Source organism: Rhipicephalus sanguineus, chromosome 7 (genome assembly GCF_013339695.2).
Source record: "Rhipicephalus sanguineus isolate Rsan-2018 chromosome 7, BIME_Rsan_1.4, whole genome shotgun sequence".
Classification (NCBI taxonomy): domain Eukaryota; kingdom Metazoa; phylum Arthropoda; class Arachnida; order Ixodida; family Ixodidae; genus Rhipicephalus; species Rhipicephalus sanguineus.
In genome coordinates this window covers 125,910,060-125,933,248 of record NC_051182.1, presented here as the reverse complement: position 1 = coordinate 125,933,248, position 23,189 = coordinate 125,910,060, and the positions used below count along the sequence as shown (strand labels likewise).

General features: G+C 45.9%; 1 protein-coding gene across 4 annotated transcripts in view; it reads right to left on the bottom strand.

Annotated features, from left to right (window-relative positions):
- Positions 1–23,189, bottom strand: part of LOC119399838 (BAI1-associated protein 3) — a 501,956-nt gene that overhangs the window by 57,206 nt on the left and 421,561 nt on the right. For all 4 annotated transcript variants that reach the window (XM_049417861.1, XM_049417862.1, XM_049417863.1 and 1 more), the window contains exons 9-10: positions 11,627–11,836; positions 7,056–7,159 (exon numbers count right to left, since the gene is read on the bottom strand). In XM_049417861.1, the coding sequence (XP_049273818.1) occupies positions 7,056–7,159; positions 11,627–11,836 (314 nt within the window). The remainder of the gene's footprint in view (positions 1–7,055; positions 7,160–11,626; positions 11,837–23,189) is intronic.

The window sequence follows — 23,189 nt, the reverse complement described above, 5'->3', positions numbered from 1 at the left end:
ATACCTCTTAACGCAAAGAAAATGAACCTCCGGAAGCTCTGTACAGATATATCACAAGAAATATCCAGACATTGAAAACAACAGAACGAATAGGACACAATGGATGTATTTATTTTAAATAATGGAGAGGTAATGTAAAGGAAATAAATGTAGGCGGAAACATAAAGCTGGCCGCAGAGGGGTATGAACCCACGTGCTCGTGTTAGGCTTACGGTGCTTCCCATGATAACTGCGTACAGAAATCGGGCCCTTCGTGATTCCTGCGCTGGGCGGCGCCACGGTTTCCTCAGAAAACGACCGGAGTACCGAGAAATAACAGGCAAGGCGAGAGCTTTTCTCCGAATAACCCTCGCGTTCATTTTTCTCGGAAATCTCTGCCTCCAAATGCCACTCCCCTCCAACACCCTCACCCAACGCCATCGCGCGCTATCTTTAATCCCAACGTTTTCTTTTGTTCTTGTTGTTTATCAGGCAGCTCCCGCCGTTCATCGTATAAGAACCGTTATAACGTCGATAATAATGTAGGTGCGCGGAAGGTACGCAAGGCACGAAAGAAAAAAAAAGAAGGGACGCTAACAAATACGATTTTAACGAAAGCTTTCCAATAACATCTCCGTTTATTTTTATCCGCAACAAAAATAAACCGAGGACTTCGTCGCGTAACAGCCCGCACCTGGAAAGCCCCCGGATAACCAACCGCGAGGGGATGATAAACAACGTATATTTTTCCTCGATACCGCTGCCGCCACCGACGAAAAGCGGAGCGATTACGGCGCGCGCAGGAGCGTTGAGGCGCGAATATTAATTTTTCTCCGGCGGAATGAAGAAGGTGGAAAGGAGGGAGGGAGGGAGGGAGGAGCAGTCGCGGATGCAGAACACACGGCGCAGAAAATGGAAATTAGAGATTCATCGATTTCCCCCGAGTGCGGCGAGGACGACAAAGTGAGAGCCGCAGATAAAAGAAGACAGGAGTTGCAAAAGAGAGCTGTGCAACTTGATCCTTGCACTAATCTTGTTCCTGCGATGGCTCACGCTCCCTCAGACATTCACCATTTCAGGGTTTTTTTTTGTGTGTGTTTGTGTGGGGTGACGATAACAGCTACAACGCCGAGAGACAAACTTGTTTCTCGTTGCCGGATATGTTATGGAAAATACCTGAAAAGACAAAAAAAGAAAGAAGGCAAGAAATAAATAAATAAATAAATAAATAAATAAATAAATAAATAAATAAATAAATAAATAAATAAATAAATAAATAGAAGAGTTCAGGAGTCCCCACCCCATCGATAAAATGGCGGTGAGCGAAACCTTGAGTCTGCGTGCCCGACGTACCACTTTCTTTCTTTCTTTCTTTCTTTCCTTCTTTCTTTCTTTCTTTCTTTCTTTCTTTCTTTCTTTCTTTCTTTCTTTCTTTCTTTCTTTCTTTCTTTCTTGCTTTCTTTCTTTCTCTCTTTCTTTCTTTCTTTCTTTCTTTCTTTCCCAGTGCTCCCTCCTAACTCTTTTCTTCCTCCATGCCGGCAATTGGACCTTCATTCACGAGCTCAGCAGTGCAACGCTTCAGTTGCTGCAGGCAACGACGACGTTCATGCGTTCGTATCCGGGCAACAATGAAATGTGCCAACGCGAACCGACAGGTCACCTCGGTAAAAGACCAGATTGCCATATCAGAAACGGCTGATCGCCGAAAAGCCCATGATCGAGAGATGGCCAATTATCGGAGAAAGGTACGTGCAAATACACATTTGACCGGCACACTTTCGAGGGACGCACGTCTTTACTCTCGCCGGGTTTTCAGCGTATTACAGCGAAAGCTGTTATGAGATCATTTCACCGGCCGTTTTTGGCGCCGTAGTTGTCCGCCGCCGCCGCCGCCGCCGCCGGTGTCCGTAACCAGTATCGCTCGAAATAAGAAAAAAAAAGAAAAAAAATTCCAGGATGGAACGAGGTTCGAACCTGGACCCTCTGCGTGGGAGCCCAGTATTCAACCTCTGAGCCATGCCGGTGCTTGAAACTGCTTTGCAAAAAGGTCCTATGCAGGCTTCATGTCGGGAGGGAACCACACTAGCATATGCAACATAGCGTGGTTGGATAGTAAAATAAGCACCAAGCGTCGCACAACGCGAATTCTGTAACCAGGCGTCACACAATGCGAATTGCGCAACGAGTAGGTTGTTGAATGCTTCCAACCAAGGAGGTTTAAACCTCCTTGCTTCCAACCCATTACAGGGCTCTGCCATAATTCTTGATCGTCATCAGGCACAGCATCAACAAAGTGCGCATAATGCCTTACATGCGTTTAGCAGGTACCAATGCTCTCCGTAGAATGACGAAAAATGGCACAGTGCCTGCTGCCCTACTTCTCAAAAATTACAATGATTTATAGCGTAGTGGGTTCCTCGCAAGTGCACTTGTATTGGTTGCCAAGGAAGCCCATAAGCGCATGATCCACTTCCTCGGGGTTTCAGTAAAATTACAATGATTTATGGCATAGTGGGTTCCTCGCAAGTGAACTTGTATTGGTTGCCAAGGAAGCCCATAAGCGCATGATCCATTTCCTCGGGGTCTCAGTGAAGTTCTTCCCCCCCCCCCCCCCCGTCTCTCTCCCACGTCAACATATGTTATACAGCATGACGGGAGAAGGAAATAGCGACCGGGCGTCACCCAATGCAAATTACATAACTGGTGGGCCGTTTAAAGATTCCAACCCATTACAAAGGGCTGAGCCATAATTCTTCATCGTCATCAATAGTCGCGTCAACAAAGTGCACATAATGTCTTACAGACGTGTAGCTGGTGCCTCGCTTCTCCGCAGAATGACGAATAATGGATTAGTAGGTGCTTCCCAACTTCAGAAAAATTGCGATGTATGGCGTAGTGGGTACCTTTCTTGTGTACTTGTATTGTCGCCCCAAGAGAGCTTAAAACGGGCTCTAGAAACGCCGCTCTTCCAGCTTTCGCTGTGACTGTGCTGCGGTTTCAGCGCAGGCCTGGCGTTTTTATGCTACTGCCGCCACCGGAGTGTAAAACCCATTACAAGCTTCACTTGGAAAAGAAAGAAAGAAAGAAGGAAAGAAACAAATGAGCTTTGTGCAAAGCAGCGGCTCCGCGACGACACCGACGGATTGGGCACCGCCGCTACAAGAGGAATGATAGCGCCGACGATACGATGAAATGATGACGTAAGCAAGATGGCGGCGATGTTATAGTACTCGCTGGCACTCCTGGAGCCGCAGGAAACAACAGCTTACTTCTGCAAAGAAAATTGCACCCTCATTGGTGCTTCTTGAAAAGTAAAAATTTGTGCCATAATAAAAGTTACGGCCATCCTAACTAATACGAGCCCTATAAGCCTTCAGTTTTTCCACCAACGTGCAGAACTTTCGAGATCTCGAGTCTGTTAAGAAAAAAAAAAGTAATAGATTATCGGTGTTGTTTGGCTGCCTTGAGCGTTAACCTAGTAATACAACCAAACCAGACCGTATACAACGCGGACAAATTGAATTATCGTTAATATGGAACTTTTTTTCAGACACGACGATGCTTTCACGTCAGTGCATACGAAAATCTACGGCTACATCAAAAAAAAAAAAAAAGAAACTTGCCGACACACATTATACACCGAACGTCGGGCTGCGCGAGACGACCCAAGAAGTTGGCTCTCCCTCATAAGTTAACGCCCGCGGTGCATCTATAAAGTAAAGAACAGCCTTCTAGGAGAAGCGCTGTTTATATCAATACCGCATTTCCTCGCATATAACACGCCCTTCCATATTACCCGCACCACCAACTAATAACCCCGCCAGAATAAAAATTAAAAAAAAAAAGATGACTGCGTGTTGTCATGAAGCCACCGCCAAGCCAGCTTGCGCTCTGACATTCGCAACGCAAGTACCGCAAATTCTTTGAAGCTTTATATCGAATTATTCGATATATCGAACTGATGCTCGCCTTTTTCTGCGAGTGCCATGGATGCGGGCTTGACTGGACTCACTTATACGGTTTCTTACGTGCCCAAAACGCCATATGATTATGAGGTGTGGGGGACTCCGGAATAATTTTCACGCTACCTAAAGCAAAGTACCTTGAAACGGTACTTCGATGGTACCTCGACGAAAGACGGTACCTCGAGCTTAGCAGCGCGACACCTTACCGTCTGATCTACCATGGCGCATGAACGTCAACCTAGTTTACTAACGAGGCCGCGGACACAAAATGCCTAGAGTGTCGCAGCTATCAGTGTTCTACGCTATTTTCGTTCTTCTCCTCAAATCACAAAAAAAAAAGAACAAGGCGCCGGAGCTCTATTCATCACAGATACTTTTCACACCAACCACCTGAGGGCGAGATTTCTCAGTAACGTCCGAGTCACATCGGAAACTCCACGTCTGTCTCTAGGGGCCACGGCGCTATCGGCTTATATATATATATATATATATATATATATATATATATATATATATATATATATATATATATATATATATAAACATTAATAACGTATAACATATGCAGTCACTCTAGGCTTCAGTCAACCGAAGAGCCGAGACGTAACGCACCAACTATAGGCACGCTGACAGCTCACTTATCCGAGCCAATGTTTCTCTCTCTCTTTCTCTCCCTGTCTCTTTCGTTAGGCTTGTCTACTCACGTGGCCGCCTCTTGAGCAAGTCTATACGACAAATCCACTCCGCGGTGTCAAAGCCCTCGAGAAGCCAACTCAGACCCCCTCTTTTCTTCGTCCGCTTCCTCCCAAAGCGAGATAAAGCGAAAAGAAAAACGATCCTCGTTGCCTAGCAACAAGCCGATGCTTTCCGACGCTGCGGAGGGGGCTTTGCCCGGGCAGCCAAGTGCAGATCACAGCTTCTGCGCGCATAATACCCTGAAAGAAGGCGTTTCGAAGTCGTCTTGCCATGATGTCTTTAACCTTAAGCCTGTTACTGGAATCACAGCGGGCTTGCAGGATAGTCCTAATGGCTTTGCGAGAAATGGTTGACGTTGGCCAGGTAGCTCTGGAAGATTTATGTTTCGGAGAAATGATGTGTGTTTTGAATATGCACGTAGAATAATGTACACCGCTAGATGGAGTTTTACATTGGTGTTAACATATGGCTCTCCTGCACCCACAGGTCCGTGTTACACTTTTTTGCATTATTACTATTCTTGTTGTTGTTTAATAGTTAATATTAATAGTTAACCATAGGGAAGGCTGGCTATATAACAGACGGCTACCTCAATACAAAGATAATGAATTTCAGCATGCAGTTTTCAGTTCAATATAAGTGCACATTGCGCGAACAAAAAACGATGTCAACAGAAAAATATAGACAGCAAAAAAAACTTCATGACGCATCGAGCAGAAGTGCCCGAGATGCACACACGTTTGAATTTGTCGGAAAGTTTAAAACAAAGCCGCCAGTAAGTTTGAAAGAAACGAATGTCCCTTCTGTTCTGTCTTAACAGGCTTATTGTGGAGAGGTTCTGATTGATATCACCTCGGCTGCTCTATATCTTTAACTTTTGTAGGCCAAAAGAAAGGAATAGTTACCCTGAAATGAAAATGAGCAAGTGCAGACAAAGAAATGTCATATTTAAAGAACATGCCAGGCCTGCGCAGAGTGCGCAGCACAGTCACAGCGAAAGCGGGCAGAGCGGCCTTTCTACAGCTCGTTCAAAACCCACTTCGGGAAACTAATACAAGTACACACGCAAAGTATCCATTACGCGACAAATCATAATTTTATTGCGATAGCAATTATATGGACAGTCTCGGCTGGTTTTTGTCCCTCCCCGTCGCCGTCATTCACCGTATATGTATGTATATATAAGTCCCAAAGAAATATAATTCAGAAAAATGCTTCCGAGACGCGGAATCGAACCAGGGACATCTCGCTCGGCAGCCCGTGGCGCTAGCCACTACGCCACCACACGCCGATCCTCTAGGACGCTAGCGGCGAGCGTTATATACACAACCTTTACCGCTGGCCGGACTCAGAGACGACAGGCGCTTATAAGCGTTTCTTCATTGCCAGCGTGATGGCGCGAGGAGCGCAACGACGGTCACTTCGCTCGCTGCAGCGGCCGCGTTTGCGAAAGGAGCGCGCTGTTCAAACAGAAATAAGTAACAACTGCGACATTTAATTCGCGCTCGTCCTGTGTGTACTTGTTCGTTCCTTTCGTGCGTCCTGCTTTATGTTTCAGCAGTGCGCTTCAAGTATCGAGCTGTGACGCATGATAGTTACCGCTCGTCCTGTGTGCGTTCTCTTCGAGCGTCTTTTGGGCTAGAGCGACGCGCTGGAAATTTCGAGCTGCTTTCCGCTCTTCGCGTTACAATCCAATTTGTTGCTGTCGCATTCATTGCTTCGCCGTTGCGGCGAAACTGTGACTTCTTTGTGAAGTAGCGAAGTACCCACTATGCCGCTCTGACACTATTCGTCTGTCTGCGGATAAGCGAGATGCCTGCTACACATCTGTGAGACAATATGTGCACTTTGCTGAGGCTGCAGTTCAAGAATCTGAATAACTATGGCTGAGCCATTTGTAATGGGTGGGAAGCTTTAATACACACTCGTTGCGCGATTAGCATTGTGTGACGCATGGTTGTTATTTTACTATTCTGCCACGCGTTATTACGCATGTTAACGCGATTTCTTCCCCGACATGACGCCTGTAGAGGGTCTCTTTGCAAAGGAATTTCAAGCGCCAGCGTGGCTCCGTGGTAGAATGATCGACTGTCAAGCAGAGGGCCCGGGTTCAAATCCCATGCGATCTCGGACATTTTTTTCTAATTTAATTTTTTTCTTATTTCGCACGATAGTGGTTACGGACACCGGCGGCGGTGGAAAACCACCCCAGTGCCGTCACGATCCGATAACAGCTTTCGCTGCAAGGCTGTAAAGGCGACAACGCGGCAGTGTACAGTTCACTGGCAAGAGTTTCCTTTGCAGCGGAATGCTCCCAAGCGCACATTTCTGTTCAAGTTGCGCCCAGAGTACACGAGATAACACATCATTTCATGGGGTTGTCCTTTTTGTACCAAGTGGCCCGTCTCCACTCACCAAATGGCCTGCTGCAACTCCGTCAAGTCTCCCTGTATGGCATGCTGCTGGAGAATGGTCAGCGCCGGCGCCGGCAGGTCTCCAGCCCACTCGTAGCTGGGGCACTGTGGATATCGACACAGATTGCATTCTTTTTACTGTGGTAAAACAAAAACGTGAATATGCAGATGCGACACCTTTTTAACCTTCCGATGTCTGATTTCTCTTTGATGCTACGCTTGGTTCCTTGCGACGATGTGCTGATTTAAGAGCGAGAAGTTTAGCAAAGAGCTAGCTGTTTCGTTCTGTGTGTTTTTTTCTTGTTTTTATTTGTATACCTATTGGAGTGTATACATTGATGGTAAGCCGTTCAACAAACCAGTTGTTAATTACTTGTTAATTGTCCTTTGAACATTAGAAAAAATATGTGCTATATTTGAAGATGTAAAAATTTTTTTTCGCACGCAATATAGGTCGCATTAAAAACAAAGACATGCCTGTTTCAACGTTACGGTAAAGTTTTGTTAACTACGGTCAAGTTACTTGACCGGTAACTACGGTCAAGAATCGGTAACTACGGTCAAGTAACTACGGTCAAGAAGCGCGTTACTTGACAGTAACGGTCAAGTAAACCTTGACCGCTACGGTCAAGTTTTACGACTGGCTGTTTTCTGGTGTAGCACAAAATGCACAAACGCCGACTTAAAAAGCGGATTAAGGCTTGTTTTTATTTTCTATTGATGGAAGGCGATTCTAATATTAACCAAAGAACAACGATTTACAAAAACCTGGGAAACAACGAGAGATAGGAAATCTTAACCAAGTGCCCCAGTCGGACTACGCTCGAATGAATATGAATCGGCATATTCTTATTTCCCTAGCGTAACTGAGGCATGCGATAGGCTTCCGAATGACGTATTAAACGTCAGTAATGTCAATAACTTTAAGCATTGACTTGACGCAGCATATTCACGTAAGTTATTGTAGGGACGAATTCCACCTTTACTTATTGTTATTGTGATTCGAATATGTTATCGGTTTGCTCAACCTGATCAAAGTCACGGAAAATAAGGCGAAGGAAACTATAGGGGCATTATTCGAATTGAATTGAAGTTTATTTGTCTTGAATTCTTACGGGATCGGGAGCAGAGGCTAAAGGCTGAAGGTGTGCCTGTCATGGGGCCTCTTCTCCTAAATACAGCTTGGCACGCAGGCCGCTGAGCATCTAAATCTGACGCAGTTGTTTTCAGAAATGAAACAATAACACAACAAAAATTACCATGGCCTTGTTACACAATTTCAGAGAAAACATAAGAGAAGAACTTCATCACAAAAGCTTCACCTCAAAAGAAACTTCATAAATACAGAGTCGAAATAAAACATAAGAAAAGATACTACAACGCATAACTCAAATTGATAAATAGGATGTAACAAATCAAGCACAGTAACTTTAATAAGCATACTCAATATCATGGTGCATTAGGATGGACTTGATAATGGTGTTCGAAGGTATGGAACTGAAATCTGTGACACCATGTAAACGATTTAACATTGTAGGTATTTGATACTGAACGTGTCGCTTGCCATAATGTGTCCTTAATGCTGGGATCTTCCGGCGTTGCTGACTCATGGTATAATGAGTATTGTCAGGCGGTTTCCGAAGACACTGTGGCTTGTTTTGTTTAACCCATTGCAGAAGTTTGAAGTGATACAGTTTTGTTACCATTAGAATTGCTTATTTTTCAAGGAGTGGTTTAGTTTTTTCAAGACCCTGATAATACCATGGTATTGCTCGTATGCTCGCAAAACTCTTTTTTGAAGAACTAGTAATTTTGAAGTCTTAACTGTAGCGTAGTAATTATGACGTAAATGTCAAGGAATTAAAATTGACAAAAGGCGACTTCGCCACCTGTAGGGGCCGAACCTACGACATTCCGATAAAGCGTCTTATGGTCTACAAATCGAGCTACGGTCATGGACACTCTCTCCCGTCCACTTTACTGGGCATTTCTGAGCGTGGAAACCAGGCAGTTGTAGCCAACGCCGCTCGTAGCCATGACGGCGAGTGTGGAACACTCTTTGTTACCAGCTTGCGTCCCGTAGCGAGCGGTCTTTTCGCGAGCTGGCAGATAACCAATAACCAATGTTACCTGAAGGTACCATGTCTGTAACCCCCATACAGTTACATATTTGTATAACCGTGTGCTTAAGCTATGCATGTGAGATGTTGCACAAAGGTCGCGGGATCGATTCCCGGCCGCGGCGGCTGCATTTTCGATGGAGGCGAAAATGTCTGAGGCCCGTGTACTTAGATTTAGGTGCACGTTAAAGAACCCCAGGTGGTCGAAATTTCCGGAGCCCTCCACTACGGCGTCTCTCATAATCATATCGTGGTTTTGGGACGTTAAACCCCAGATATTATTATTATTATTATTAAGATGTTGCACAAAGGCGTGTCGACCTTATGAATACGAGACGCCGGCCCTCCCTGTAATGACACCCAAGAGTGGGTTAACATTTTTTTCATATAAATAAGTATACAGTCTAACGAAAAAGTTAAGAAGAAAATGACTGCGATTGTACAGTGATGGAACACTAAAACCTCGCAACGGCGCAAAATAAATACAATGACGAAGTTTCGCAATATAAGAAACTCGTCTTCGCGATGCCACAGCAATAAGGCGTAATAAAAGAAAAAAAAACATTACTATAAAAACAGAAAAAAAAAAACAAATGACTCAATTTCGTAAGAAAGCGTTTAGTCGCCTTGGCGACAGCATGTATCGTTTCAGGGAAGTTGAGCAAGCTTCTAAGACGGGCCTGCATTATATATCGCTGCCTTACTTTTCAGAGGTATGCCTATAAAAAAAGAGTACTATCACCGTGGCGTCCTTAGCCAGCACAGACGATGTGTTTATGTCACGGGTGCGTTCTGCCACCGTAGAATCAATGCCGATGTGCATTCCGCATGACTGCTGCCGTGGCAGCCGTTAAAATGACGGCGCATTCGCTGATATTATTATGTTTACTGTCGCAATCTCCGACCCTTAACAGCTGTCGCAGGAACGGCTGGACAGTAAGGATTAAGAACGAGCGGCGCGCAGCAAATGTCACGTTAACGAAATGCAAGCACGCAACAGAGTAACGATAGCAGCGCATAACGCGTAAATAAAAGTAAAGATTCGTCGTGTTTGTGTTGCGATGTGGGGCGCGTTGCGTTCCGTATTCGTGCCGAAATCAACAACAGCACCGGGTTTATTGTGTTATGCTGCTTTTTAAATTTCTACACGGCAGCGAAATAAGCCTCAACCGAATCTGCGACAGCCTGCCTGAATGCAGCTTGAAATGATTTTCTTCATGTTGTTTTCTTGCTGTTGTACTGTTTGGATTGTTGACGGTCGTCTGCGCAGTTCCTGCCTCCTATGCGTTGCAGTTGAATTTCAATCAGCAGTGGCTGTTAGCGAGTGCCACATATGTCGTTCTAGCTCTGTTATGTCTGAAGTGCCGTTTCGCAGTCGCTTCCAATGACGTCGCAGCTAGCCCAGTCCAGCGCTCTGCAAGAGTTTGTTTAAATAGTGTTGTGTTTTATTAAGCCCTTAGATGCCTTAGATGCCTCATCAAACGCGAAAAGCGACCGTCGGCGTCGGTATCGGTGGTGACAACACGAGTGATACGGGCAACCATGGTGGGATGCGAAAGCATCGCGGAGGGGTGCGCATCGAGTTTCCTTTTTCTCTTATGCGATTTATGAGACGGTGGTTTTCGAGGCGTTTGAATTACCGCTTGCCGACGGTGATGTTTACGTTTGGCTTCTCGAGTCTTCCTCTGCTCCGCGGCGGTGGCGCTGCCGCTGCAACTAGCGCCGACGTTGACGTTGTTCATGGCGTTTCGCACACCGCTGCACACAGAGAGAATGACTGAAGCACAGCGAACGCGCGCTTTCGCAGCCTCGCAGCTTCGAGATTCGCTTGCCGGCGTTGCCGTTCACGTTCAGCTTCGCGAGCGTTCATAGCGCCGTTGCGATGGGGAGTGCGACGGGAGCGAGCCCGCGCCGCATTATATACGAGCGCACAGCTGTGGCGGAGAGAGGGAAACGGGAGTGGAGAAACGAAGCGGAGGTAGCGCTCACGCCACCTCCTCCACCCCACCTCCTCGCACTCACGCGAGGAGAGGGGGTAGAGTTGGCGCATGCACAGTATGGGTGCGGACGCCGCAGAAGGGACACTGCCCCGAGTATAAGATGCTTTCGCATCTAAAAGCTTATCATCATGTGCTGGCGTCACCCTATGACGTCATCCTGACATCACACTTCAGCAATACTTGTGAATGACATCATGACGTGGCATAATGATGTCATTACATGACATAGTCCCTTGGTCAAAGATAGGCCGATCAAGGAGGCACTGGAAAAGCATGTGAGGCGCACAAAGCTTTCAATTGCTCAGATCACTGCAATCAACTAAGAAGGAAAAGGAGATGGCTTTCAACTTCAAGACATCTTAGGCGAATTTATAAGGGACCCTGTAAGTTAGTTTGTTTTGTTTGTTTTGCTAGGTATTGTTTCACGCCACTGGCTGCGTGTGCTTGTGTACCTCTAGCTGCCTGAGTTCGTGCTCGATGAATATCCAGAGCAGTTCCTGGTGCTCGACCACTTCCTTCCAGTTGTCGTCGATGGAGGCGGCCATGCCCCGGTCCTCCCTCGTGCCCAGGCTCAGCTTGAGCCGTATCTGGCCCTGGATGGTGGACCGCTGTGAACGGCCCTGCAGGGGAAACCACTGGTCCAGTCCAGATGATGGAATGTCCTGCGAAGAAACACATGGACAAGTCAAGAACGAACGAAATTTGTTGGTGCCCTGGATGCCTGGCTTATAAGGTTTAACAAACTTTATTGAGGTCCTGAGGAACTACTAAGTCGTAGTTGCGGGCCGCGTCCACGTTGGGGCCAGAAGACCGTGGTTCCGCGCCCGTTCGCGGGCCCTTTGGACAGCCCTTAGCGGGACCTGGGGATCGCCGCTTTTCAAGGCTCCCTCCCAGTCCTCTTGTTTATTAAAAGAGGCGTCTCGTAACGCAGTACATTTCCAGAGCACGTGCGCTAACGAGCAGTGTCTATTGTACTCAGGCAGTGTGGGTCGATGTCCAGAACAAAGCGGCTATATCGTCCTCTCGACGGGAAAAATCCTGTATGTAACCCTCTCAGTGTGGAAGACTGAGGTCTACTAAGCTTTGGGTGCGGAAGCGGGAATATCCTGCGCCCAAGCTGATAGTGTCTGGCTATTCACAATTGAAACTCGTTTTATCCAGCTTTTCTTTTACGAAAATTACGGAAAAAAGTTGCAAGGATAAGAGCAAAAAAGCTGCTTGGTCAGAAGCTTGACGAGGATCCTACCCCTTTTTCCTTGGCGCGGAAATTCGCAGAGTGCAGCTGTTTAGCCTTTGCACAGTACTCACGGATTGAAACAGGACAATTTAGGGCTAAGTAACGCCCATACTTTCGTTTACACCATCTCCAGTTGGAGTCATAATGGCGTAGTTTCGACTCGAACGCGCAGATCAGAGCCAACACTATCTTCAGAGACCAGGGGCGTCGCGACATGACGTGGTTATCTCGGGAAATTGCGCACACCAGTCGCTATACTAAAAAATATGATGTCGCGTTTGAATCCGTGAGCACCGGACATCGTATCAGAAGCTTCAGAAAATCGGAAAAAATTACGTTCATTAGCACACAGCTTGAGTCTTACATAGAAAAAAAGAAAGAAAACGCAAAAAAACCGACTACAGTGAACCATGATTCAATCCACACGTTTTTAACCAGTGAACAATACTACAGGATGAATTACAATAGACATACAACAGAAACAGTCTCCCAAAAGTCTAAGTGCTGGGGAGGTAAAATGGACAATGCACACGTGAAATTCTGCACATACGACACCTAGGAAACTAAAAGGAACAAAAATCAACGTAGTGTGATATATGTTGCACACATGTCCACTATTATACGAGATTGTTGTCATAGATACTCGGGCTGTGAGAGACATCGCAGTAGAGGGCTCCGGTAAACTTCGACCAACGTCATTACAGTCATCTTCGACGCTAAAACGCGGGTTCAGTCGAGCTAATTGGTTAGCCGAAAATTGTTGTTCTACGCGGTTTTTAAGCTGTTAGATGATGATTTTTAATATAAATATTCATATGGCGCCGGTTATTCTTTTAAAGTTTCACTTTAAAGAACAACAGGCGCGATGTGAACATCTATCTACTAACCATCACATATATCAAGAAACGCTTTACAGAGGAAGCTGTTATCAGGTCACAAGAACAGCCGATTTTGGTGGCGTAGTTGCCCGCCGCCGCCGTCGGTGTCGATAACGCTATCGAGCACAGTAACAAAAAAGATATCCAGGATAGAGCGGGATTCGAAGCCAGACCCTCTGCGTGGTAGTTGAGTATTCTATCACAGAGTCACGCCGGTGCTTGAAACTCCTTTTCACAAAGACCCTATAAAGACGTCATGTCGGGCAAGCAATCACGTGAATAGGTGGAAAATAGCGTGGAGTAAGACTCAAATAACAACCAGCCGTCACACAAAGCGAATCGCGTAACGAGTTGGTGGTTTAAAGCTATCAACCCATTACAAATGGCTCAGGCGTAATTCTTCAGCATCTTCAACCACAGAATTAACAAAGTGCACATAATGCTTTACAGATGTGTAGCGGATACCTCACATCTCCTAGAATGATGAATAATGGCATGTGGTGACTTCACTACTTCCCAATATTATGATGATTTACGGCCCAATGGGCATCTTGCAAACGTAGTTGCAGTAGTCGTCCCAAGAGAGTATACAACGGGCTCTAGAAATGCCTTTCCTCCGTCTTTCCCAGTGACTATGCTGCGAGTTCCGCACAGGCCTGGCGTTTTTTTTTTTCTTTGCATTTCTCTCTACGCTCTCCTCAACTTTTTTAAGGACCGCTCTCTTCACTCGGACATAACGGACGCTGCCGACTATTAATCACCGACAAAGTATAACCTCAATGTCGAACACGCATTGGTTTGAATTGTTAACTACTGGGCCTCCCTTAAATAATGGCTTCCCGGACGTGCTAGAAGCCACCAGCACGAATTAACCCCTATTCAGGAGCCAAGGCCTTGCTCTCCGGGGCGTGACGCCTGTTGTCGGAAGCCTCGCTGACTCCTGGTCAGCGTCACGGTCACGGAATCAGGCTGGCGAGCTTTTCATATTAAACGATATACTGACCCACAGTTGGTACGTACGCTCATCGCTCGACGTCGTTCAGGTTTCTTCGATTATTGCTTCTTTTTCGCTGTCGGGCTGGTAGGGGTCACCGCTAGTATATACAATCAAATAGATGATGACGGCGTACAGTCGGAAACAGCCTTGACACTGGTTCCGCCGGTGTTTCTTCCACAATTACTAGGTGAGTGATGAAAGAGAACGCAACGTGTGACCTAGATTATTTAGGTTTCCTTTTAAGGCGAAAGCTTTAGATGCCTGATCAAACTCGAAAACTGATCGTCGGCGCCATCGACGTCAACACGAGTGACGCCAAAAAAAGCATCATCAGGTGATAATGGTCACCAAATGACGTCCCATGATGTAGTTATCAGATGACATTGTCGCTTAACCAAAGGTGGGCCGATTACGGAGACAGTGCAGAACCAGGTCGTCACTATATGACGTCATCATGGCGTCTCTATGACGTCACATGATGACGTTACCACTTGGCACCATCGCTTGGCCAAACGTGAGTCGATCATGGACGCATTGCGAAACCAGGTGAGGTGCAAAAATCTTGCAATGCCTTTGATCCTGGAGGTGGTGCGAAATCACGTTAGGTGGAGAAAGCTTTCGGACGTGGGCGGGAGAAGATCAATACATCGACTCAGAAGAAAAGAAGATGGCTTTCGCCTTCGAGTCATCCTAGGCGAATCAATTTAAACCTGTGAGTTTTTTGTTTTCCTAAACTGTGAATCTTTTTCAGCAAACATTTCACGGCGTTCGCGCGTTTACTACCATTCTAGTGTTACAGTTATTACTATGATTAATACTGGCTTCCCGGTCAAAGGTGTTTAAAGGCGCAGAGCAATTTAGACTACGAGAAACGTCGTAGCCGGGTGCTCCGGATGATTTCGGTCACCTGGGATTCTCTAACTTGCACTGAGATCGCACAGCACACGGGCCCCTAGCATTTCGCCTACACCAATATACAACCGCTGTGCCCGGGAAACTATGACTAATACTGTGACTGTTGCTACTGTCACTGTGACTTTAACAGACAGTGCTATTTTAACTGTCACTGCTACGACTTCTGTTGCGCTTAGCCATATTTAGAATTAATCACCACAACAACAACAACAACTATTTTCAATTTCGCATGCATAAATACACGAGCGCGTACAAACACACGCACGAACATAAATAAAGGACTTACAAAAATATTCTGGCTGAGCCTCTGTACTACTACTACTACTACTACTACTACTACTACTACTACTACTACTACTACTACTACTACTGCTACTACTACTACTACCGTAAAATGCCGAGCAAGCACCCCCCCCTCCTACGGTGAAGAATAATCCGACCAGATATAAGGAGGGGGGGGTGCTTGCTCGGCCCGGACCGAAATTCAAGATGGCGGCGGCAGAGCTGCTAAAAATAAAAAAAAATGCCCACCCATGTTTCTAGTGAAATGCTTTATTCATTTACTGTTTTTGTTCCCCCTCGTCACTCTCAAACCATTCAAGCAGCAGCGACCAATTTGACCAATATACGACCGGCCACATGACAACGGATTTTCATAAACAACATTAGATACGCATTCAGTGTACTCATTTTCGTGATTCTTTTTACACAAGCGATGCTCGTCTTGGAAAAAAAGTGGCCGCAGGGGAGGAGGGGGAGGGGGGGGGGGGCGCTTGCTCAGTCACTGGCGCTTATTTCAGATCTCCTGAAAAAAAAAGGGAGGGGGTTGCTTGCTCGGGTGAGGGTGCTTGCTCGGCATTTTACGGTACTACTGCACGAAAGTTGTGGATTCAGTCTCCACCTGCGGCAACTTGTTATTTTGGTCCACATGAAGCCATTTTCCCTTTGCGTCATAACAAATACATTTGAATTATAAACTACAAACAGTGCCCCCTGCGCTTTTCTTGGCTTCTTGAGTTCGTGTCTAAAAGGAAACTAGCGTCTCGTTCCATTCCCCTGGCGAAGTACCGACAAGTGCCATCCTGTGCTGGGCACAGGGGAACGCGAATTCATTGTGGCAGCTCTTACGCACAGCATATCTGCATGGACAACTAGTGTTGCCCTGTGCACTGCGGTGATTGCGTGCATCTCCTCTGTCTTTTTCTCTGTCACTCTCTTTCTTATATTTCTAGTCTCCTCCTCCTCCAGTGTAGTCCAGTGTAGGGTGGCAAACCGGATATATGGTCTGGTCAACGCATTTATCTTTTCTTTTATTTCTTTCCTCTCTTTAGCTTTATCCCTAATAATAAACTTACTATACGCTTCACACCACCTTATCTCAAACGGTGTAGTGTGTGGCTTAATTACGACAAACTTGACAACGCTATCACAGCAGGCACAATCTAGCAGCCGGCTGCGGACGTCCCCGTGGCCGCTACAATGCACCTAGCGAGGAAACTACCTCGTTCATCCCTCCGTTGTACTCTTGCATCGTTACGCACCAGATGGCGCGAGTGTAGCCATTGGGGCCGCTTCCGGAAACCACTCCATCACACTCTCGGCGCGTCGATTTCTTTTTTTGCCGCAGCCGGGGAAAAAAAAGCGGGATACGTCCTGAAAGGCCGTCGTCAGCCATGCCACACACACTCACGAGCGCCATGGTTGATCTGTTCCGCGTACACTTGCAGCAAACACCCCCCCACCCCCGCACCCCCCAAACCCGTCATTCATTGTTTTCTGTCAAAGCTTCGCTTCCTCTAGGTACGAGACTCTTCACACATAAGCTTTTCAAAGGAGTTCTTTTCGGAAAACTTTAAATCGATTTTCATGTTTGCCACAATTACTAAGCTAGTAAACTTCAGTGGATGATGATCATTATTAGCACCTGCTTTAAAAAACGGCGGGGTGCAGTGATGCGTTAGTCCGTCTACTGTGAGTCGAACTTGAACAGAATTGTGTGCGCGTGAACGTTCTGTTGCAAAGTGAACTCCAGCAGACGAACTACCCATTGTCATGTTATTTGATTTATTTGATTTGATTTTTTGACTTTTTAGTAAAGCATAGCATAGAAAGAAAGGAAAAGAGAGAAATAGAAAGAAAGAGAGAACCAAATAAAGAAAGAAGCGTAGCATAAAAAGAAAAAGAGAAATAGAGAGAAAGAAAGGGAAGAAAGACAGCAACAGAAAGAAGAGAGAAAGACGCAGAATCGAAGAAATATCGAGAAATAAAGAAAGAAAGACATAGAATCGAAGAAATATCGAGAAATAAAGAAAGAAAGCGAGATAGAGATAAAAAGAACAAGCAAACGAGAAATAGAGATAGAGTGAGAGAGAGAGAGAGATAAAAGAGAGAGAAAAATATAAAGACTGAGAAACAGAAAGAAATACTTAGAGAGACAAATAAATAAATAAAAATGGACAGAGACAAAAAATACACAAAAAAGCAGGGATGTGGGAGAAAAAGAAAGATATATAGGAGGAATAAAAGAGAACCATAAAGAGAAAAAAAGAAGGCCGCCCAAGTCCGCACTTCCTTCAGGCTTGACACCACTAGTGCGAAGGTGTCGTAATTTTTTTTTCGGGGTAACCATTCTTTATCCGCTCCAGAACTTATGCAAATGAAGTGGCTGAAGAGATATGAAGCACATCTCCCCATCAAGTCAGTTAAAACCGAACAGAACAGTGGTTACCTAACCTATTCCTTACAGTCATGTATTACTCCATCTATGACAGTCTATAATACTGGATATATATCTCTTTTTTTTATTCAAACAAGCTTCTCTCTGTATAATACACTCTTTGTGTACGGCTGTTACAACCTCCTGTTCTATCGATCTCATCATCCCTTTATTTCCTCCACCGACGTTCTAAACGCCTTTTGCTTTTATCGACGGCTGACCGCTTGACACCACCATCCACTTTGAAAATCCAAAGCGTGTGAGAGATGGATGATTTCACAGGTCTTGTTCAGTGAATATCCTGGCGTCTGTCCCGTTGCAACGTGTTTATTTGTTTCCGGATTTTTAAGGCGAAACCCTAAGATTCCTCATCAAACGCGAAAATTGACCGTCGGCGTCCCGCGGCTCGGTAACAACAAGAGTGATGCAAAAAAAATCAACATCACGTGATGGTGTCATCATATGACGCAATGATGACGTCACATATGGCCCTAATTTGACGTCACTGTGTTGTCACATGACATCGTTGCTTGGTTAAAAGTGGTACGATGACGGAGGCAGTGCGAAACCATGCGAGGTGCTTCCGATTTTGGAGGCAGTGCGAAACAACGCTAGGTGCACAAAGCTTACGGAGGGTGGCGGGGCAGGATCAAAACGTCGACTCAGAAGAGAACGAAGATGGCTCTCGCCTTCGAGTCATTTTACGTGAGTGCATAGGAGACCCTATGAGTTTTTCTAGCATCATATGCATTTTAAACTACGAAAAACGCCCCCTGTTAATTGCCTTGGCTTCATTATGTGTTGATTTGATGCCGCTTCGTCTAGTACGAAATGAGCCCCTAAATCCATTCTCCTTTCTTTCTTGCAATATACGTCAGTCGTTCTTACAAACACGTTCACATAAAAATTGCGTAGCACCCACCCGTAACGACAATATGAGTGATGTGTACCGCGGCGCACTTTCGTCGCGCGTACGCTTGCCTGGGTGTGAGATATTGTTTTTCACATATTATCCATCTCCTTGGTCGGACATAGGTTTCATTTAGGTCAGTTTGAAGTATTTCAAAAGTGCTCGCTCCTATAGCGGCACCTTAAGTGCAATAGCATTGCACATAAGATCACAGAACTTATGAAACGACGTTTGAAAATAGTTATTTCTCTAATTACAATTTTAATCATAGATATCGATAAATGCGTGACACTGTGCCATCAAGGCACAATGTCACGCATTTCCAAGGTATCCAAAATGCCATCAAGGCATTTTGGATACCAAAGATAATCTTCGAAATCCCTAATTTTTTTGAAGAAATGTGTAAAACGATGTTGCAGATCATAGACGCACACCTGTGGGAAACTGTAGCACTCACAAATAGGTAATTAACTGCGAACATAGCTCTGCATTTCAATTACAGGAACTGTGAATACACTGGATTTGTTCCGAAAGAATCCCGCATCAAATTTTAAGGTATAAGATTCAGGTGTGTATACTACCACTTCCTATTTATGCCGGTTGTAAGTGTACGCAATTTTGTCTAGCTAAATGGGACATACCAGAAGGCATGCTTCCGTTTACAGCACAACCCCAGGTGGAACAACATCAGGCTGTATTGTTGCGAAAGCGACATAAATAACACGTACATGTACGAGCGTGCGATGCCTGAAGAAGATTGAACGACTGTACACACCTGTCTACAGACCAACAACGTACGTAACGTTTTCGCTACCGGTACACAACAAACTAGCGTCAGACAACGTACGAAAGCAGCGTAGCGAGACAGATGCAGCTGCTGCAACTTTACTACGCTCATCCACGAATGAAGGGTGATCGCGAACGGTAAAAAAAAAAAAAACGGAACAGTTCTAGAAGCGGCAGTTTGGTACAACCGAGGGAAGTCGTTTGGGGAAAGTGGGCGCACATAAGAAAAAGCTGTTCCCCTTGTCCTGGGTACTACAGGACGCGAGAATGTACCGGTTGTTGGGCAGAGGATTGGGGAGAGGAGGGAACGGCGCAAAACTGGCCGTATCACCGGCCCAAGGACCAGCACAGATCGATCATCGTTAATCCATCGACGTTCCGCCGACGTATGCTTTTCCCTCTATCCCTTTTATCGCCTTGCTTTTCCCGTTTTACTTCCTTCTTTGTCGTTTTCGTGTTCAATTTACCAATCTCCCCTGCCTTGAGTACAACGGGTATAGCACCTTCTTTCCTTCGCCTTTTTTTTATCTCCCAACACCACACCTGCGACGGTTTATCTCCTTCCGCGAACGTCTGTGTTCTAATGACCGCCCTCCAGACTCCCCAGTTTTTTTTTCCTTATCCCTCAATATCCCCTTATCTTCGCCGCAGCGCCGGTGTGTATGTTTGCCGCTTGCAACGACGCACGTAACAACCATACACGAGCTCGGTGTATCGCTCAACCGGCCGCGTTATATTTATTTTTTTCTCATTTGGATCCCGTTCCGCCATTGACGTTTACGGAAGTCTTCTTCCCCACCCAGACATTCCCGTTCTCCCTACCGAATCGCCTTATTTCCCCCCCCTTTTTTTTCAGTCGCTTCCCGTCAAACGCGGAAAAACGAATGTAATGGTTCTGTGGCTCCGTTAAGAGAATATTAAATTATGGATACTTGCTACTGGACTAGCTGGTGCACGTTTCGCGATAATATACGTAGCAGACAGCACCCAAATCATTGCTAATCCTTGACTAAAGTCGCTCATAGCCATTCCTGTTTACTATGAAGAGATTTATTTTATTTTTAGTTGTTTTTCCTTTGGCTCAAGCGAATAGACTCACCCAAATAACCAATTGTGTGTTTCTTTTCGTTTTTTTTCAAGACATTAGCATCTTATTTCCCCCTCCTGTCAAGATTTGCTTGCATTTTTGTGTAACACTTTCTGATATGTAATGTGCTAAACGGGCCCCGATCTAATAATAATAATAATATCTGGGGTTTAACGTCCCAAAACCACCATATAATTATGAGAGACGCCGTAGTGGAGAGCACCGGAAATTTTGACCACCTGGGGTTCTTAAACGTGCACCTAAATCAAAGTACACGGGCCTCAGACATTTTCGCCTCCATCGAAAATGCAGCCGCCGCGGCCGGGATTCGATCCCGCGACCTTCGGGTCAGCAGTCGAGCGCCATAACCACTAGACCACCGTGGCGGGGCAGGGCCCCGATCTAGCCAGCGGCTATGGGACCGTAGAGTTTGTGCATAACTTGAATTATGAGATGTATGTAATAATGAAAAATTGTGAACCGTGAACCGCGACCACAGAAAGGATGCGTGCAAACGCAGGGCGGATGTTGAAAGTGAGCAACCTGTCCCGATATCCTTGCTGTGATCTGTAATTTGGCCCTATTATTATTATTATTATTATTATTATTATTATTATTATTATTATTATTATTATTATTATTATTATTATTATTATTATTATTATTATTATTGAATTAAATAGCGGCGAGAATTTAGATATAAATTCATAGGTTCACCTATTACCTGGTGTCTTGACTTCATTCTTGTGTCCGTGTCTGCACGTCCTGTCTTTTAGGGTGAGAATTTTCGCAGTTGTCCCCTGTAAAACGTGCACTACCTTTCCCACCTCTTATGACGGAGAAGCCCACTGTTTCAAAGGAGCACTGACACAAAAGCTTTCCATCTTGTTTTTTCTGTTGCAATAAGTAGCTAACGACCCACTTATGACGGCTGGAAAGCTGGTTTGCTTGAGCGCGCGATGGTTAATTATTTGGAGGCGGTTTTATAGCGCCAAGTCGCAGTTTCGGTTTCAAGGAGAACCGAGTGAGGCGGCACCCAGAGCGGTTTTCATGTAAACATAGCTGGCTACGTGAGCACACAAAACCGCGTGCACATAAGTTCGCATTGACAACTCTTTTCAACGAAAGCTTCCTGGGTGCTGCTATAATCCCCTATGAGTCGCTGTAAATATGCCTGACTCCACAGAAATGCGCTGCCGGCACAAGCACATCAGCCTTTGCACTCCCGTGCAAGTGTGCCCCCTCTTTCCGTTGAAAAGGTCTGCTAGGAGAGAGCACTCGCGAAGACATTGGCAGCCAACACAAACTCGTGACGCAGGTGCCCGTTGGTTGTTTACACGAAAACCAAAGGCGCGTATCGCGCGCAGTGGCACGACACGCACTTTTACCTTGATTTTAAGGATGTTTTAGGTTGCATTATACGTCGAATTTTTGTAGATAATGCGTGTGCGTTCACACAAATCTACCCCACAGTATGTCTCGCCTTCAAAATTTTGTGTCAGTACTACTTTAAGGAACTTGCAAGTACGTGACTACCTTTGAAGGGGAAATATTTACGTGCCTGTGAATTGGGCAAGGAATTTATTGTGGAAGAGGGAAAATGCGAAACAACGGAAAGACAGAACCCCGAAAGAAGAAAGAGAAAGGCCAACATGAGACATTTCTGTATGAGGACCGGTCACAGACCTTCAAGACGAGCGTAGCCACATAAAGCGATTGTGTAAATTGTGACGGGGTTTCACTGTTCCCATAGTGACGCGCATCTCTACGCAGAGTGAGTTGAGCAAAAGAGACACTGATAGGACAGGACACTGAAGGGCTTAAGCAGTCGCCAAGACGTACCCCGGCAGGGGTGACGAAACACACACAAAAAAGCTAGTTCCTTCACACAGCTGAGGACTTTGTCAATTTAGCTTTTCCAGGACCCTTTTGTCGCCCTTCTCCAAGCTGACGGCTGTCACTGACGCTGTCACCAGCTTTTTAGGAGCGAAGCTCCTAAAAGGAGCTTCGCTCCTAAATGGTGACCCTTCAATGGTGACCCCGCCGTCACCATTGAAGCTCCCTTCTTTTAAGCATTGCTTTGGGTCGCAGTGGCCGGTGATTTATGAGGAAATGTTTAGGCCTTGAGTGGTTTAGTTCTAGCGCACCAGAAATTCATGGTTAAAAGAAACAAGCTCTGTGCACATCTGGTTATAATGGTCGTCTTCGCTTTCACCACCTTTGTCGTGGAATTTGAAGTGACAGCCATAATTCTAGCGCACTACGGGCGCTTTGTCGAAGGTGGTGGCAGACGCTCTCCCCTCCACCCCCCCCCCCCCCCGGCGTCGGCGCAAAAAAGACAATGAGCGCGCGTGCGGCGTATCCTCGACGCCGTGGAAACTCCCCGCCGCATCACCGCTCGCACGCGTCTCCATGTCCCTGCGCTGCGCGCGCCGCACTCACTCGCACAGTCGTTCCCGCCACCGAGCGCAGCAGAAGCTCTCCCCACC